General features: G+C 45.4%; 1 protein-coding gene across 5 annotated transcripts in view; it reads right to left on the bottom strand.

Annotated features, from left to right (window-relative positions):
- Positions 1 to 18,293, bottom strand: part of MICU1 (mitochondrial calcium uptake 1) — a 91,233-nt gene that overhangs the window by 63,411 nt on the left and 9,529 nt on the right. For 4 of the 5 annotated variants that reach the window (XM_030951003.1, XM_030951004.1, XM_030951005.1 and 1 more), the window contains exons 3-5: positions 15,855 to 16,016; positions 7,069 to 7,249; positions 1,550 to 1,712 (exon numbers count right to left, since the gene is read on the bottom strand). In XM_030951003.1, coding sequence (XP_030806863.1) covers positions 1,550 to 1,712; positions 7,069 to 7,249; positions 15,855 to 16,015 — 505 coding nt within the window. In that variant the 5' untranslated portion in view covers position 16,016. The remainder of the gene's footprint in view (positions 1 to 1,549; positions 1,713 to 7,068; positions 7,250 to 15,854; positions 16,017 to 18,293) is intronic. The other variant, XM_030951007.1, reaches the window with a different exon arrangement.

Raw genomic sequence — 18,293 nt, 5'->3', positions numbered from 1 at the left:
CCACAAAATTTCCCTAAGTGTTCTGAACACAGATTTTTCAACTCAACAAAATCCAAGATGATTACCTTCCTGCCCTGCCTGCTGAGGGGCAGCCCAAGCTCAGCTTCCATCCCATTCCACTTGCTAAAAACACCTAAAACCACTTTCTTGCCTTCCAAGCTGCTGTGTGTCACTGACTGGCAGCATTTGCAGGCACCATGGGGACAACATCAACAGCCAGGATAACAAAGGGAATGCAATGGGAAGTGAGTGGCTAAGACTGATGAATTAATTATTTCCCATTAGTCACCTGTGCTTATCTCTGAGGGAGGTGTTTGCTCAGCATTCTTCCACCTATTTGCTGTACACACCCTAAAATGCACCAAGCACGTGGAAGAACTAAAAGAACAATCAGATGTGCTGAAATGAAACACAGGATGTTTTCAGTTTTTAAGCTTCCAGACAGGTGCTACTGCTTTTCCAAGCACCAACTCAAGGAGTTTGAGACAGACAAGATGGTAACCTGCAGCCATGAATTCACATGGAAACTACAGTCACTTCCAGGGAAAATGGAAATTTAGGATGGAAACCTAAATATCAATTCACCTACATGCTTTAAACACTAATGCCAGGGTTATTTTTTCTTCCCTCCTGCACACACTTCATATTGTTATTTTCTAAGCACAAGGGTACACAGTATTTAATTAGCAGCTGTCATCTAAGATATCAAAACAGTTTCACAATTTGGACATAAACCCCACACTCAAATATTTAACATTTGGGGACTGAAGTTCTTCAGAAATGTCTGCAGAGACAAGGGAAGTTTTAATTTGACAAAAACCTGTTTCATTCTTTGACATACAATGTGGGAGATCAAAAAACATGATCTCCCACATCTCACCCCAAACATCAATCTCTAAAATGGAGACCAAATGAATCTCTAAATGGAGACCCCACACACGAATCTCTAAATGGAGACAAAAATCTCTACAATGCAGACAAAAGCCTCCTGCTACCCCACCAACACTAAATATTCAAGACACATCTTTCCAGACAAGAGCAAGGTGTTTCTCTCCCACTTTTTGATTGCCAAAAATCCCCAGATACCACAAGTGTTTGTCTGCAACCCACAGGGAATTTGAAGATGGCAGAGATGAATCCTGCCCTGACCAGCAGCATCACATGGGGCTGCCTCAACCCCTTTGGAACCATTTAGGTTGGAAAAGACCCCTAAGATCACTGACTCCAGCCTTTATTGCTGATGTTTTCCTTGCCAAAGCAAGCTCCTTCTGTAGGTTTGGGAAGTGTTTCAGTTAAAGGTAATATTTCCCTATTAAATATAGAAGAAAGGCATCCCATCTGCTCTCCAGGGCTCACACCAGCCAGATCTCCTACACTGCAACAGCATTTTGGGAAACATGAAAGGACTCAGGCTAGTTTTGGGCTTGGAGCAGGAGACCTTCAGGAGATGCTTCCTAGCCCTGGCAATCAGAGCTGGGAAGTTTACAGAGCAGGTGAGCAGAGCCTGGGGAGTATCAGCTCTCCATACCAGCTCCCCTCCAGCACTCACTCTCTGGCTGCTTCTCGTTGGGGGTGATGGATCTCACGAAGTCCTGCGGGGTCATGAACACCTCGGACTCGCCGTGCTCGTTGATGACCTTCAGCGTGGCAAAGTACCTGAAGATTTTGTCTGGTGTGGAGTAGGCTCTGATCCTGTTCTCATATTCCATCACCTGGAAATGAAATTCAGGCAGCATTAGATGTTCACTGTCCCTGCCCCACGCTGATTCTCAGTCCTCAAAGAGATTTGCCACAGGACAAGTAGCACACAGCAACACAACTCTGGACTCTTTTGGCATTACTCCTTTCAAAAACCCTTTGAACACCCAGGAAAATTGGACATAACAGCTGCTGATGTCCCAGGATGAAGAACAAACACTAAAAATCTTTATTATGAATAAATTTAGACTCTTCATGGTGGCAGAAGAAAAACAAATTCACAAAATCCCTGAAGGTGCTTTAAAAACATGAGCATAAGAAAACACACTGGCATCACATTTGTGAATCTAAAGCAGCCCAACATTTTAACCACAGTGTTGAAGGGTTTGATTTGTGATTAATACATGAAGTAAAAGAAAAAAATGTTGGAAGGCTGGGAGAAACCTTTATTTTCAAGCAGAGTCTTGGAAAAAAATCACTTGGAGCTGCAGCTGGTTGCTCAGTCACCCAAGCTCATTTTTTCCTCTTTTCTATCACATTGGCAGAATTTCCCAGAAACTCAGTCGTCCCCACCAATCTGCTTCTTCCAAACTCTGCCAGCAGTGATTTTTTTTTGGTACCTAGAAGCAGTTTCCCCTCAAACAGCTGGAATTAATCAAAGACAACCGACAGCTTCTCTAAACAAAATCCCAACACAAGGCCACAAAGGTGGAAAAATGCACAGACACTTACACTTCATCATGTATTAGCACAGAAAACTTTCCTCCTTACTTCAGCTTTTCATTCCTGCATTATATGCTATGTTTAACAGTCCATAATGTACTTGAAACCTGCAGCTGGCCAAGAGCCACAGGAGGAAAAAATCCCCACCAATGACGTGCTGCAAGAGAACAGGCAAGATCAAGGGTACTGCCAAGGCAGCTGTAGATCATTCCTGGCTTTGGTCCTGCTTCAGCCTTGTCCTTAAATTCCTGAACAACTTCCTCAGCCTGATATTTATCAGACAGAAAAGACCCTCTCTAGTTTTTCTTACTTCTAGGATAAAAAAAAAGCCCAATGTTTCAAATCCCCCAAGCCAGACCTTGGTAAAGCAAATCCTCTTTATTTGCCCCAGATGACATTCCCTGGAATGAAAACACCTAAAGCATTCTCCCCACTCCTCTCTGCAACACCACAGCTCTTCCAGAATTCACATGTCCTTGCATCAACCACTGCAGGGGAAGGTTTTTTTCCCTAGGGCCTTTGCACTTCTAATCAACAAACCTAATCCCACTTTTATTGCTTCAGTCCACAAGGTTCTGCACAGCTAAGGGCATTGGAATGAGGAAAACTGCTTTATAGCCAAGCTCCAAGTAAAAGATGACACCCACTTTCCACCTCTTTCTGGCTTTGACTACTGCTCCCACCTGGCAGGAGGCAACTCCTTATGCCAAAGTGATCTTTCCACTTGCGGGTGCAGGCCACATCTCACTCCTGCCTGACCTGATCTCATGAATAACACCCCACCCAGCTTAATCAGCCAGAAACAGCTCAGTATTTTTACCTTCAAGGAAGACAAATAAAACAAGGGCAGTATGAAACCCCAGACTGGAGCCAAGAGCAGAAACACCGCAGACCACGACCCGCTCCCTCCATCCATGGCAACCCTTCAACACTGCCTGCTTTCTAGTTAAAAAAACCTCATTAACCAAATCTTTCAAGCCTGTGGAAAAATTTCTTGCAAGGCACTATCAACTGCTTTCCCTCAACCCAGCTGGGCACAACCCCACTGCTGTACCATTGACAGAGTCCTGACATTCTGCCACTAAACCATGTTTCATTTTACCCCACTTGACTCCATATCCACAATGGCTCTTCCCTCTACATCTGTTTTAATCCCCTGCTAAGATGCTGCTCTCAGGCTTGCTGCTTTCAGGTGCTTGTCTCCTCATGTTTGGAATATTTAGAGTATTACTTCCACAGCAACAACAGCTTACTAACAACATGGGCTCAAAACCACATCTCCTGTCTCATCTTACAGCACAAAAATGCACAATGTGCACCAAAAGAGTAGAATCTAAACTGCTTTTTAGCATCTCACAGGCTGCTTTCATCACAACTGAAATCTCACTTCTTCCACAAGCTTCCCTACAAGAAGGGAACAAATGCAGCCACACTTCTTCCCTTTTGCCTGCAGCTGAACTCACAATTACATCATTCCTGGTAATGAGCTAATCAGCTGGCAAAAACTGACAAATGTTGCAGCCCATCCCTGTGGCTGGAAGGCTGGGTGCAACACGAAGCCAGGTCAAGAAGGGAGCAGCCAAGATGCTGCAAATGGGAAAACCTCATTTATTTGTGCCTGTGCTGAACATCAAGTGGGTGCTAACAAGGGTGGCTTGGTCCCTCAAAACAAATGTGGAGTTAAGAGCCCATGTCTTTGGGTACAGACCATTGGGGAGGGGTTTTTGCACTGCTTCAAAGCCACCTGGACTGAAAATCGTGCCAGGCAAACGTCTCCTCTCCTGACCTCTCACTTTTCCCTAGTACAAACCAGTCCTTGATGCAAGGAAGACCAGTTAAAATTTTCATCCTGCCTCCAGAAATGCAGCCTCAGGTAATTCAGGCACCTTCAGAAAGATGATATAACCCAAAGGGAAAAATCCCTCTTTTGCATTTATTAGTAGAGCATGTACTGGAGGAGAAAGACAAGTAAGTAATCCCTGCTGCTCTACAAGAGTGAAGGTGCTGTTGAGACTGTCAATGTTTATGCTAAGCCTCAGGTTAAAAGAAAAAAAAAACCCGAAATCCTATTCTGACATGAAAATAAAGCTCTAAATTAACATCTCAAGGCACAGAGCATCACCAGGGCCTCCCTGACTATGCAGCAGCACACATCTTTACAGGGGAAATTAATTAGGACTCATTTTCTTCGTGCTTCCTCCTGTGACACACACATCCAAATGAAGGCTCAGCACGAGGAACATCCCAAGGCAAGATACCTGCAGGACCCAAACACTGCCAGTACATCTTGATAAGTCAGCCCTACTGCTGCATGCAAACACTTTTAGCAAGTTAATTAACACATCAGCCCGCCCCCATCCTGTATTACAGCTCATTACCCTTCAAACTATATTGAGGCACTCAAGTAATTTTTTTTTTTTTCTGCCCTACATATCCACTGCACAGACAACACTTGCCTGGGAACCATCCACACACAATCCCAACACCTGAGAGTGCTTTATGTTCTTTATGTTTCGCCTTCCTCCTCTCACTGGATCACTATCTAAAACAGCAATGTCAAACTTAATTTACTGCTTCACCACTAATCATCACTTTCATTAAAAGCAACATTAGGATAACAAACAAGTATTAAACACTTCCAATTAGGCTTAATTTTTTTCACAAGGAAAATCCCACGCTATTTTCAATTAATTATGGGAAGAGCTGGGAAGAGTTTGTACTGTGGGTGGTGGTTTGTTGAGGTTTTCTTAAACAGACAGAAGAGTCAGGAATCCCCGAGGTGCTACACAGTTAGGGGAGCAGCACATCCTGGGAGCAGCCCTGATTTTGAGTCAGGAGCAGGGCACACCTTCCCCTGTCATCTGAGCTGGCCACATTCAAACAGCTCCCGGGGTGACTCACTGCAGCAACTGCTGACCAAACAGGGAGCAGGCACCTGGGACAATACCTGGCACATCCTGCGTTTAAAGGAGCTTTTGTAACATTGGCATTCAGGCCACACAAGGAACATTCTGTCTGGAGGCTGCAGAGAAAAGGCTTGTGCTGGCACAAAGATGGTGAGGGCTGTCCCCAGGGAAATTGCTGCTCCTGAGCTCCTGCTGTTGGAGAAGGCACTCTGGGATGAAAAGGGATGCAGGCCACACACTGTTCCCATCTTTTGGGCACACCTGGCTTGTGTCTCATTTGGAAATCATGGTGATATTCCTCCCTGCCTAGTTTGGGAAGGAAAGAGCTGGTCAACACAGGCACATCTCAAACAACTGGAACAACAGTCCTTGCATGTAAAAACATTTCCCGTGGCTTCCCCAGCAGCAGCCACGTCAGACAAAAATCAATCTTTGCACTCACTGTATTCAAAAGTAAGAGTGTGGGTGGAGGTGGACTGTGGTTTGCTCTTTGCAACCTGCCTCCATCTGCTAACACTGGAAAAAACCAATAACCTGCTTTTCTTGAGTGGTACTGGCAAGAGCTGAAGTTGTCAGAGCACCTGACACCCAGCTGCCATGAAAATTAGCAGCTTCCAAGAACCCACATTCCTGGACAATTCTGAGTATCTCACTACATAACTCCACTGAGCTGCCACCAACAGGTCACAACAGGAGAGAGTCTGGAGCCCCAAATACCACGAAGCACTTGACATCTCAAGTTGTGTAATCTTTTCTGACCAGGAACCAAAATGATTCAGCAGCTCTAAAGGAAACAGCTCTTAATTTTTCATGAGAAGCTGTTAAGCCACTGTATATGACTACCCACAACTTAACAGCTAATGAGATGCAACCTCCAGAATACAGGCTTAAAAATAAGTATCAGAAGCAAGTCATAACAAAATGGGAGAAGATGCTCTTCACAATTTCTTTCTCCTCTTTGGTGCTGCAAAGATATTACATCATCCAACATATACCTATAAAGCTGACATCCAGATGGGCTTAAAAAATAAAATACTGCTGTCTGCCAGCTCCCAGTTAGAGGACTCTGCCAGATCAAATTACACATCCTTTAATAACAGTGGTTTCAGATAGTGCCAAACCAGTTGTCAGTTCTGAGGTGCCCAAAGCTCCTGGAACTCCCCAAGAGTGAAGGCAGGTCACAAACCAACAATACAGTTTATTACACAAGTTTTCCTCCTCTTGAAAATGTGTCTGATCTGAAAATGAAATAGCCAGAAGCACCAAGAGAGAGCCAGGACTAACCAAGAAGGGGAACTGAGCCTGTATTTCAACAAGTACATTTGCACAGAATAATGAAATGAAGAATTAAAGTACACCTTTCCTACAACCCTCCCTTCCCACATTCACCCTCTACTTCTTCCTACATGCACTGTGTATATTCACAGGCAAAAGGATGGACTCAGAGACACACCTGCTGAATATCCCAGATGGTTTAAAAGCTTTGGCAACAATTTCCTGCTTTGCATGCACCATTCTAACAGCCATCAGTGCAGGAGCCTTGATTATCTTGGACATGTAAGTGGAGGTGGGAAAAGAGGTCTCCATGTCAGAGACCAGTGTACTGTGCTTTCCAAACACACAAATTTCAACTCATGGCTACATGCTGAGAAAGTAGGCTCCCAAAAGAGTGAGGTCCCTTAAAAAATACAGGCAGGTACAGAGCAAGTTTTCCTTCTTGCAAGATGCCCGAGTTTGGTACCTTGCGGTCCCTGAACCCGGAGCGCTTCTTCTTCTTCCCTTCGGCCGGCGCCTCCTCATCGCCCGAGGCCACTGCCCTCCTGCCCTCACTGCTACTGCTGCTCTCCTCCTCCTCCTCCTGCTTCATCTTCTCCCCTGGCTCTGCCCTCGGGCCGTGTCTGACAGAGTCTTCTGCATAGGCCCTGTACCAGGGAAAAGAAAACACTCGTTTAGGAAGTTAATGAGGGGTGCCACAAAATGGTCCTGCCAGGCTCCACTGGTTACACTCAGCGGGGAGGGCTGCAAAGCAAAAGCAAAGAAGTGACCAGTCCCCTTGGAATTCAGTGTGCTTTCCCCTGCTGTAATCAAATTTCCACCCCATATCAAAACCCAGACTAATGGCCACAGTAAGCTTTCCCAGTCCAAATCACTCAGTGAATTATGACACCTTCTCCCAAAAACCAGACATGCAAGAAACACTGGGAGAAAGGCATATCATACCTCCTCTAGCACTAAATTCCACCTCTGCTTCCCCAAAAAGATGTATTAAGTGACAGAAATGTGCTTTACCATCAGCACTGCAGGATTCAGGATGAACAACCTTTTTGTTTCAGCTCAGCTGATTTATTTTCTATCTCCAGCAGCTGACAAGCTGTTTTATCCCCTTCTTCCAGCAATGACTCTTCTAAACACCAGTGCTGCAGGATTTGTGACAACAAAACTGGAGCTGTTTGTCCTCAAGGTGCAAATAAAACTCTGGCAGAGCCCAGGACCCCTTTTCCCTTGCTGTTCAAACACGAAGATCTTCAGTCAACTCTGTTCATAGACTCCACACTTCCAAATCACTCAGAATCAGGAGCAACTCTCAGAACTGCAACTGGCAATGGGATGATTAAATAAAAAGCAGGATAAATCCCTAAGCCAAACAATGCTCTGGCTTTCCCATGCTTTACTTATAAAGCAGTTTAGAATCAGACAGAGCTCAGACCACATTAACATCAGTGAAATGATAATCTCTGAGGAGTGTCACAAGCAACAAAATCAACGGTTTGACAACATTATTTCTCTTTCTAAAGGACTCAAACAGCTCAGGGAAACATCCCAGCCTGCCCATAATTTAAATAAATCTGCCTTTACATTGCATTCCTGGTGATTTATTTTGGACTAATCACAGGGTATGCAGCTTACACACAGGTGCTGCTCCTTGCCCACTTTGGTGCTGCCTGGAGCTATGAATGCGGTCATTTACAGCTGTGTGGGTTTGTTTTAAAAGGGCTGCCTCGGGAGAAAAACAAAAACAAACCAAGATTTTTGAAGTCTCCCATGCTCTAAACAAAAGGCTACACATACTTCATCCTGCCAGTTTCCTGGAAAACACAGATGTGCTGTGTAACACTAACAGAAGAGTCTGTGTCTGTCTCCCCAGGAATCACAGAATCATGGAATGGTTTAGGTTGGAAGGGGCCTTACAGATCCTCTCCTTCCACCCCCCTGCCATGGGCAGGGACACCTTCTACAGCCTGCAGCAATCTCAGCACATCAGCTTCCAAGAAGGAGCAATGAGGGTAAGTGATCCATCAATTAATTTAAATGCTACCAAAAGAAAAGACAACTCTCTCCTTATCAGCATCCAATAATTCACTGACAGCACAGAACAAGACAGATGGGAATGGGCTAAAGAACTGCAAACTCCACAGTACTGGTGGGAAGAAGACACTTTATCATTTATGGAATGGTTTGGGCTGGAAGGGATCAGCTCAGATAGGGATTCCGAGGTTTCTAGTCCACAATGGGACAGAGCACAGCTCCATTACAGGGGTCTGATGTAATAAAATACACAAGTGTTCAGTGAAGAGCAGTATTAATCCTGCCTTTTTACATTAAAATGGAGCTTTAGACACTTCTTGTTCTGAAAAGGCCCTGAGTCTCTATAATTTGCCAATATATATTTGTGAGTCTTACAGCAAAGCACCATCTTTATGGCCTCCACTGAACCAAACTTCCAGAGACAGGATCCAAACCTGGGTCCTCCTCAAGGATCTTAAGGTAGGGAAACTCTTTCCCCAGAACAGTCCTGCAGCTGATCTCTCTTGGAGAGCATGAAGTCCATGCTGGCACCTGTCCTGAAGCCTTTCCTGAAAGTTTAATCAGCACTGGCACACCCTTGAGGAGCTGTGGGTTTGGCTGAAAAATGCAGCTGCCAGCTGAGGCTACACCAGCAGCACTGACATGGAAAGCCCTTGTGCAGGCAGGACACCCATCTTAAGTAGCTCTGAGGGAACCTCTTGGGAAAAGGGGCAGAGAAGCAATAGGAAATCAACTGCTTATCTCCACAACTAAGGTGTTCCATAGGAAACATGCTGGAGAATAGCTGTATCAGGAAAGATTTGCTCCTGTAGTGCTTGACTGACAGCTAGCAGCCCAGGGAAGGGATAGATAGAATTGAAAAATCAAACTTTTCCAGCACATCCCACGCATTCCTTCAATCCATCAGGCTGTCAAGTCAGTTGCTCCAGTGATACAGACAGAGGCTGTTTGAATACAGGCAGCTTTTTCCTCCCTCTGGTTTATCCAGGTAATTAACTCTGCTCCACACTCAGATCACCATCCCAGCATCCAGGAAAATGAGCTGAGGAGAAAGGCAGAGTCTGGAGGCTGCTTCTCAAGCAAGGTTTTAACAGCTATTCCTGAACTAACCACTGAAGGAGCAGCTCTCTATGTGCACCTTCTCTGTGTATTTTACCTCCCTCTGCTGAAATCCTGGGCTTCCAACAACTGCAACTTCCATACTCAGCCCACATAAAAAAAGCCTTTCAGTGCAGATGTCAGAGTAGGGCTGGAGAAACAAAAAAGCCCATGGGTTCAGAAATATCCACCCTGCTGGACTTCCCTCAGCAAGTGAAGACTCTCTCTTCTCCTGCCCTGTTTGATGAGGCTGACTTTCCAATGAAATTCCTGGTGCAGCAGCTTCTGCACAAAAAAGGAAATGAAAATACAAAGCCTCCCTTCACTGTGTGCCAAGACCAGCCACCAGCCTTTCCCCACAGAGTGTGCCTGCCCTGGCTCCTGAACCCTACTGCCATGCTTCAACCATTCTGATCTCTTGAGACACTTTTTCCCTCCAGTGAACTGAATTTGAATCAAAGACTACTTCCCATCCACTTAGCAATATCTCCTTTGAACCCCTGGAAAAAGCCAACAATCAAGTATAAGATTAGATTCCTCATCCTCCCCTAAAACACTGAGCTACCAGAGGCCTGCAATGATAAATTCTCTCTTGGGGAACCATTCCTTAAGAGAGCCAAACACATGCAACCATGGGTTATCCATGCAGGAAGGATGCTGGGACTCACATTGGGCATTGGCACAACACTCCAAGTTGCAGGTCCTGCAGGTCTTCCAATGAATCACAACCCCTCATTGAAAGTATTTTTCTTCTTTGGATGACAGAAGCAGAACAGCAGGAAAAAAAAATCACAAAACTTTGTGCCAGAGATAACAGTGCTCAGTTATTCTAATCCTGGAGGCAGTAGCAAAGTATTCAGCTATCAGCTGCTGCTCAGTGTCAGAAGGAAATGGAAGAGATGGGCACCCAGGAGTCAGCAAAGCTGCTGTCAGCAACCCAGGGGCAGGAGGGAGGAATCCTGCCTGACACACGTTCCTCAGCTGACTAAGAGTTGCCATCTCCCTGTATGTAAACAGCTGGGGACATCCCAGAGAGGCTTAAAAGCCATTTTAGACTTCAGGGCTTTCATGCTGTAATGCAACAGCAAGTTAGGACATGACATTCATAAAAACAGGCAACCTCCAGGGATCAGGAGAACTTTCAGCAAGGAGCTCTGGCTCAGCCTCAGCTCAACCACATTCAGCACCTAAATCAGTTACCTGAAACTTTAATAGGGAATTCACCAGAGAGGATGAAGAGCCACAACCCAATTTTTCAGGGTGTTGCCACACTCACAGGGCTCTTTACTACTTTGCTTCCCTCCTCATCTCTCACATACTCAACACCAAAATAAATTGGCACAATGAATTTGTGGCAAGAACTTCACAAAGGCAGTCACCCTAATGACACATGCTGTGGTGTCCTGACGTTACCCCAATATCCTTGTGAGCAGAAATCTGGTATTTCTTAATCCAGGAGAGGCTGCTTTCATTTCCAAACAGAGCTCACCACAGTGGGGTACAGGGCTGTGCCCCCAGGATCTGATCCTTTCCTTCCCCAATGTCCATGGAGAAAAAACCTCAGTGTTCAGCCAAAAGCCACTGGAGAGAACACAGAGCTCTTTCAAGACACCACTCCCAGACCAATGTGCCTTGAAGTCTTAGGAAAAAAGCCCTCAGCACAGCAATCCCAAGGAGAGTCTCTTGAGTGTGTCACCTCTCACAAAGAATTAAAAAAGCATAAAATCACAAAATGGTTTGTGTTGGAAGGGACCTTAAAGATCAGCTCGCTCCATCCCCCTGACATGTAAGCACATGAGGGCTCTAAAAATAAACATGAATAATACCTCCAATTTTTCATCTTTTCTCCCATACATTAGGTTAAGTTGTACCTGACACATCTACAGCTATAAAACTAGGTTTCTTCCCTCTTGACTATGATTTATGTGGTTTCCTTTGTTTTACTACAAGAGAGATTTTTGAAGTCTCTGTTTCAGCTGGCATAAGATATTTCCAGCAATTCTCCCATTAAAAATGTATTCAAAGCAAACTACTCTAAAGCCCCTGGGGCACTGGTGCAAAAAATCAGTGCATTCTTAAACAGAGTTATAGAATCCCAAAACAGTTTGATTTGGAAGGAACCTTAAAGCCCCTCCAGTGCCACCCCCTGCCATGGGCAGGGACACCTCCCACTAGCTCAGATTGCTCCAAGCCCTGTCCAGCCTGGCCTAGGACACATCCAGGCAGCCACAGCTGCTCTGGGCACCCTGTGCCAGGGCCTCCCCACCCTCACAGAGAACAATTCTTTGCCAATATCTAAACTAATCCTGCCCTCTGGCAGTGGGAAGCCATTCCCCCTTGTCCCCAGTCCCTCTCCAGCTCTCCTAGAGCCCTGTTAGGCACTGGAAGGGCTCCAAGTTCCCCACCCCAATCCCTCTCCTCTCCAGGTGAGCACCCCCAGCTCTCCCAGCCCCTCCAGAGCAGAGGGGCTCCAGCCCTGGGAGCAGCTCCTTGGCCTTCTCTGGACTGGCTCCAGCAAGGTCCATGTCTGAGGCAGCAATTTCCAGAGCAACACAGGTGTCTTACCCTTACTCTTACCACTAATTTATTCACAGAAGGATAAGAAAAGGATCATTACCTAAGTATTTTCAGTCTGTCAGGAAGAGCACTGGTAAGACTCTACTTACAAAGGTCATACTGTGCCCCCAAAGGTACCTTTGCTCCCTTCCTTCACTCAGTGTTAGACTGATTAACAAGCTTCAGCACCAAAATGCCAATTTAAGGGCTTTCAGAGGCCCACAGATTCAGCCAAGAAGGGTTGTGACATGAAGAACAGATCTGCAGCCATTTCCTAACACTCCAAATGGGTGTCAGGAACTAGAAGGTACAAATTTTACACCAGGATCAGTAACAGAATATTTTTTACAACCATTAAGCTTGCCACAAACTGAGATTTAGTACTTCTCATATATTAGTGCCTCATTTAGAGTAGCCAATGACTGCACCAAGATTAATTTCAATTAATTCAGTTCATTATGCCAATGCCCAGATACTTAATTGCTTCTCTTGCCAGCTGGAAATCCTCAGAGTTTAAGTTATTGCTGAGAAAGGGTAAACTTCATTAGTCTTCTAAGCTCAGCTATTTGCACTGCTTAAGTATTCCCTGCCACAGGAAAACTGAGCAGCATGAGCTACTCCTGTTGGATAATAATTTAGAGGAGATTCATTCCCCAAAAGCAGGCAGCAGGACTTCCCAGAGGGCAGGGAAGGCAACAAGACCAACACTTACCTGCAGTGGACCAAACAAAGAACCCACCAACCCATCTCCCATCTTAGGAAGACACAATGAAGTCTGCCTTGCATCACACAACCAGAGGATTTTTCCATACATCTCTTTTCACTCCTTGATTTCTTTTCTACCTTTGTGTGAGCTTCCTTACCCCAGCACTGGCTCCTGCTGCTGTCAGAGCACACCCTGCAGAATCCACCTGAAATACACTGGGTTCAGACTGCACCTGGGAATTCCTGTCTTTCTTCACACCACCATCATCATCTTCTACTAATGTAGCCCAAGAAACTTAAATTTTCCAACTGCTTCTTGATCTGGCCTGGTACATCTTCCATGCCTTAACTGTAAAGAAATATTTACATATTTATCTCTTAGTACTAATTAATTATACTTACTGCTACTTCCTGTGCTAACTCAGGACACACCTGCCTGAGTAACTGAGGATGTCACTACAAACATTCTGTACTCACCTGCTCTCATACTTAAACTCTACTGATCACCTAATATCCATTTTCAGAAAGACAAAGGAAATTTACACTTCATCTCTTATTTCTTTAAACAAGGCTAAAATGCCCACTTGAAAGTCCATTTAAAACTTCCACAGATGTCAGTGTGAAAAATTTTCTACATCAAACATATCAGTTTTGTTCCTTGTTTAATTCAGCAGCTTTGTGCCAAGGAACTTAATTAATATTGTAAGCTTGGGTGCACTTTTATTTTACAGTGCTGACGTTGAGGATTTATTTCATGGCTCAGATAGGAAAGGAATACTTGAAAGTCTGTACAATTCTATTTGGTGCTTTATAAATGTATAAAAGATGAAGGAGATAGAGCAAGGAAAGGCAAAACAAGTAATAACAGCAAGTCAGCCTCTCCAGACTGATGAGAGCTGTGGCTCACTGACTGATTTCTATCAGTGCTCTCAGCTGAGGAAGGTGCTCAAAGGCCTCCAAGGAACAGCAAAGTATTCCAGGAGCCAAAAATCCCTCCCTGACCCAGCACTCCACATAGCACAGGCACCATCCTCCTGATAAAAGCAACACCAGCACTGAAAATGTAGCTGGTTTGAAAAGCAGAGGAACCTGCTACAAAAAGGAGATATTAACTCCATGTCTCTGGGACAGCTTTACATAGGACATGGTGTCCTACTGACCCTCTGATCATGTTGGGGATAAGGTTTGAAGTGGAAAAACCCCACTCTCTTCCCTGGTGGAAAAGGGGAGTTATCCTGGCCATTCCCTCAGAGGCACTGACTGCATCAGTGCAGATCATTACCAAAATGCAGCACAAAATGACACTGTGCTGGATCACAGTGTTCTTCCTCCACTGAGCAGCTCCTCTTAGCACAGAGCCAGCTTTGACAGCTCTAAGGAACAGCCAGAACCATTCCCATCACATTTCTCCCAGTGCATTAAAACTAAAGCCTTCCAGCCACAGGTGAGGAGGAAACCAGCAACAAAACACCTGAGTATCAGAATGAAAAGAACACAGGCTTTCAGCAAATACTTTATTTTTAGACTCTAATTGCAGTCATGTGCTTGAGGGACAGTGCTGGTGCCACGCTGAGGGAAGAGAAGGGAGTCCCTGTTCTACTTCAGACATGGCACAGCCCCAGGGCTCAGTGAGAGTCACCTCAGGAAAGCCCAAACACCCCTTTCACCTCAGGTACAGGAAAGAGCTTTGAGTCTCAGAAATCATGAGGTGTCCTAAGGCTCTGACCCTGAAAATGCACGTAAATCCTGTGTGCTGCTACCTGTCCACCGAAAGACAGATTGTCCTCTTCTACTTCTCTGCTGCATTTTATACATCAAGCAGCCAGCAGACCACACAAAAAAAGAGAGGAGCAAACCCTGCCCAGATGTACTGTTTCAAACAGCAGTTGTGAAAGTGAAGGTTTCTCTCTTCACACCACCACAAACCACCCGGCAGGGAGGAAACGAGGCAAGAAACCACATCAAAGAGTCCGTGTGAGACCACGCCTCACCCCAGCTCTGCTGCATCCCTGAGCACTGCCAGCAGCAAAGCAGCTCCTCAGGGAATCACCCCCAGCCACCCACAGAATCACTCAGGGAATCACCCCCAGCCATTCGCAGAATCACTCAGGGAATCACCCCCAGCCATTCGCAGAATCACTCAGGGAATCACCCCCAGCCATTCGCAGAATCACTCAGGGAATCACCCCCAGCCATTCCCAGAATCACTCAGGGAATCACCCCCAGCCATTCGCAGAATCACTCAGGGAATCACCCCCAGCCATTCACAGAATCACTCAGGGAATCACCCCCAGCCATCGCAGAACCACTCAGGGAATCACCCCCAGCCACCACAGAATCACTCAGGGAATCACCCCCAGCCACTCACAGAATCTCTGGGCTGGAAGGGACCTTAAAGATCATCGAGTCCAACCCAGCCCTAAAACCTCAACTCAACCCTGGCACCCAGTGCCACATCCAGGCTGTTTTTAAACACATCCAAGGATGGTGACTCCACCACCTCCCCGGGCAGACCATTCCAGATCTTTATCACCCTTTCTGTGAAAATCTTTTTCCTAATATCCAACCTATATTTCCCTTGGTGCAGCTTGAGGCTGTGTCCTCTGGTTGTGTCAGTGCTGCCTGGAGAAAGAGCCCAAACCCACCTGAGCACAGCCACCTTTCAGGAGCTGTAGAGAGTGATGGGGGCAGCCCTGAGTCTCCTTTTCTCCAGGCTGAGCACCCCCAGCTCCCTCAGGGGTTCCTCACAGGGTTTGTGTTCCCAGCCCCTCACCAACCTTCCTTCCATGCAGCAGCAGGACAAGCAGGAGCACCACAGCTACTTACCAGGGGCAGGAAATACATTAGCAATGCATGTATTACCTCTGCCAGAGGAATCTGGCACTCGCTGTGGCCGCAGAGGTGCCGAGGAAAGCCGCCACCAGGAGCCTACGCCGGGTGCCGGGGCGCAGGGCTGTGCCATGGGAACGCCGCGCCACCGCCGCCAGCCCCGCGGCCGCGGGCAGCAAGCGCAGCCGGAACATCCTGCGGAACGAGAGCGCTGCTTTAGCACACAACAGAGCTTCCAAGTGCTGCCTGGCCTAAACCAGGGAACGTTTCACAGAATAACTCATGGGTGTTTGTTACCTGTCCTGAAAGAGGCACATAATCTGCTTAATAAATGGATTAAATACTTGTGAGTGTTAGGTATTGGCACACACCTGGCTGTCACATCCAGCTGCTTATCAGAGTTATTCCAACTCCTCAGCCTTTTCTCCAAAACCCTCATCAAGAGGAAACCTCATCTTCCCACAGAAGCTGTGTGTGAAAAATGCATATTTTATGATTGGCTTTTCACAATATTAAAATGAATATTATATGTGTTATGTTAGAAAGTTATGCTGTATTAATTTTTTAGTAGTGTGTTTAAATATAGTTTTAGGTTATAACATAATGTTAACATAGAAACTATGCTATGTAAGATACTTTCTTAAAGAAAGGACTTGCACCAGACAGCAGCCACAGGACACCCAAATCTTTCAGAGAAAGAGAATTTATTGCTCCATTATCGAGTTCTTCCTGCCTGCTCAGCCCTGAAGATGCCGTCAGGATTCAGAGGAAGAAGCTGACACTGCCCAGACAGAATCCTGTGTTTGAATGGAATTTATGCATCATGTAAGAGGTGTAGGAATATGCAACAGGCTGCTGCTTTTAAGGGTTAATCCTCTGTTAACGTGGGGCCTTTTTCGGGATTATTTTGCCCAGAAAAAGGTACCTGGACTGTCTGTAACTCTTTGTTTTTATTGTCTCCTATTGTCCTAATCCAAATTGTCCAAATTATTATTACTCTTATTATATTGCTATTTTTATGACCATTTTATTATCATTAAACTTTGAAAATTTTAAAAACAAGTGATTGGTGTTTTCCACACTGTGGACTCCACATCCCTGCAAATGTTCAAGGCCAGCCTGCATGAGTCTGGGAGCAACCTGGTTTAGTGAAAGTGTCCCTGCCCTGCAAGGGGTTGGAACTGGATGATCTTAAAGGTCCCTACCAACCCCAACCATTCCATAATTCCATGAAATATCTGCAGCCCATCTCTCAATTTCCAAGGCATGGAATATGGCAGTAGACCTGATAAGCAACCACAGCAAGTAAGAGACATTTGGCCAGAAGCAAAGTCACAGCTGGATTTTAAAAGGCAAATTTAGCCAAATAACAACCAAACCTATCAAACAAAACCCAACCCAGGCATTTAAATTTTCCTAAGAAAACCCTACTGTTCTTAAATCCCTTTTTTTTAGCTAGTCTGGAGCATTTATATGCAACTGTAAATACAGGGCAAGTTTCAAAGTGTCAAAACTTATAAAATACAATCCATACCCCATTACATGTCCAACAGAACAGAGACAAATGGGAAAGCAGAGCTACAAATCTAAACATAATTACAACAGAGAAAAAGGAACCACAGAAACACCACCTCATCACACACCAGCTGCAGGAGGCAAAGCAATTTTGGTGGCTCAAAGGACTGAAGGCACAGGGTAAAGACTGCCTTTGAAAAGAAAATTTGCTGCGTGCTCTTGTGTAATAAAGGTTTCGTTTCTGAGGCAAATGCAATTTTTTCATTCACAAGGTCAGCCTTAAAATTGGGAACAGAATGGTAAAGGAATTCCCAAAAAACCGCAGAGCAGAGGAGCAGCAACCTAATTTTTCCTTTTATTCCCCATTCTTGCCATTCTACTCATATATTCCCAGGCAGTGAATAACCACAGAATACAAAAATAAAGCCACAACTGCTGTTTTCTATTTGCTTCAGCAACACAGGATGCCACCACAGCATTCTGCTAAACCATTCACTTCCAAAAAGGAGGATCCTGGGACCTGTCTGTGCAAACAGCTCCCAGGTGTGTGGTGTGTTAGGCCATTCCCACTTGCTGCAGGTCAGGGTTCCACAGTGGAGGGATGCAGAATTTGGGATGGGAACAGAGGAGGAGGCAGGGAAGACACATCAAATATTCAGCAGATAATTCTGAGGGCTGGAGCTCAGTGTCTTTAAGGCAAGAGGTGAAGGAAAAGGCCCTGAAGACTTCATGGCACAGTAAAAAAGCAATGAAAAATCGTTAATAAATCTCTTAACAGTGGGTTTTCCTAGCAGATTAAGACTTTTGTCCAGTCCTGGGACAAGGGAAGTGGGATGGAGCACAAGAGATGGTGGAGGTGGCAAAGCCACAGGTTGCCTGTCCATTCCCACCCTGGTTTAGGGGCAAACACCACAAATTTCAGTGCTCACAGTGAATCCATCCAAACAGCATCCATTT

Source organism: Camarhynchus parvulus, chromosome 6, assembly GCF_901933205.1.
Source record: "Camarhynchus parvulus chromosome 6, STF_HiC, whole genome shotgun sequence".
Lineage (NCBI taxonomy): Eukaryota > Metazoa > Chordata > Aves > Passeriformes > Thraupidae > Camarhynchus > Camarhynchus parvulus.
Note: the sequence above shows the minus strand (reverse complement) of the source record. Positions and strands in the feature narration are given on the sequence as shown.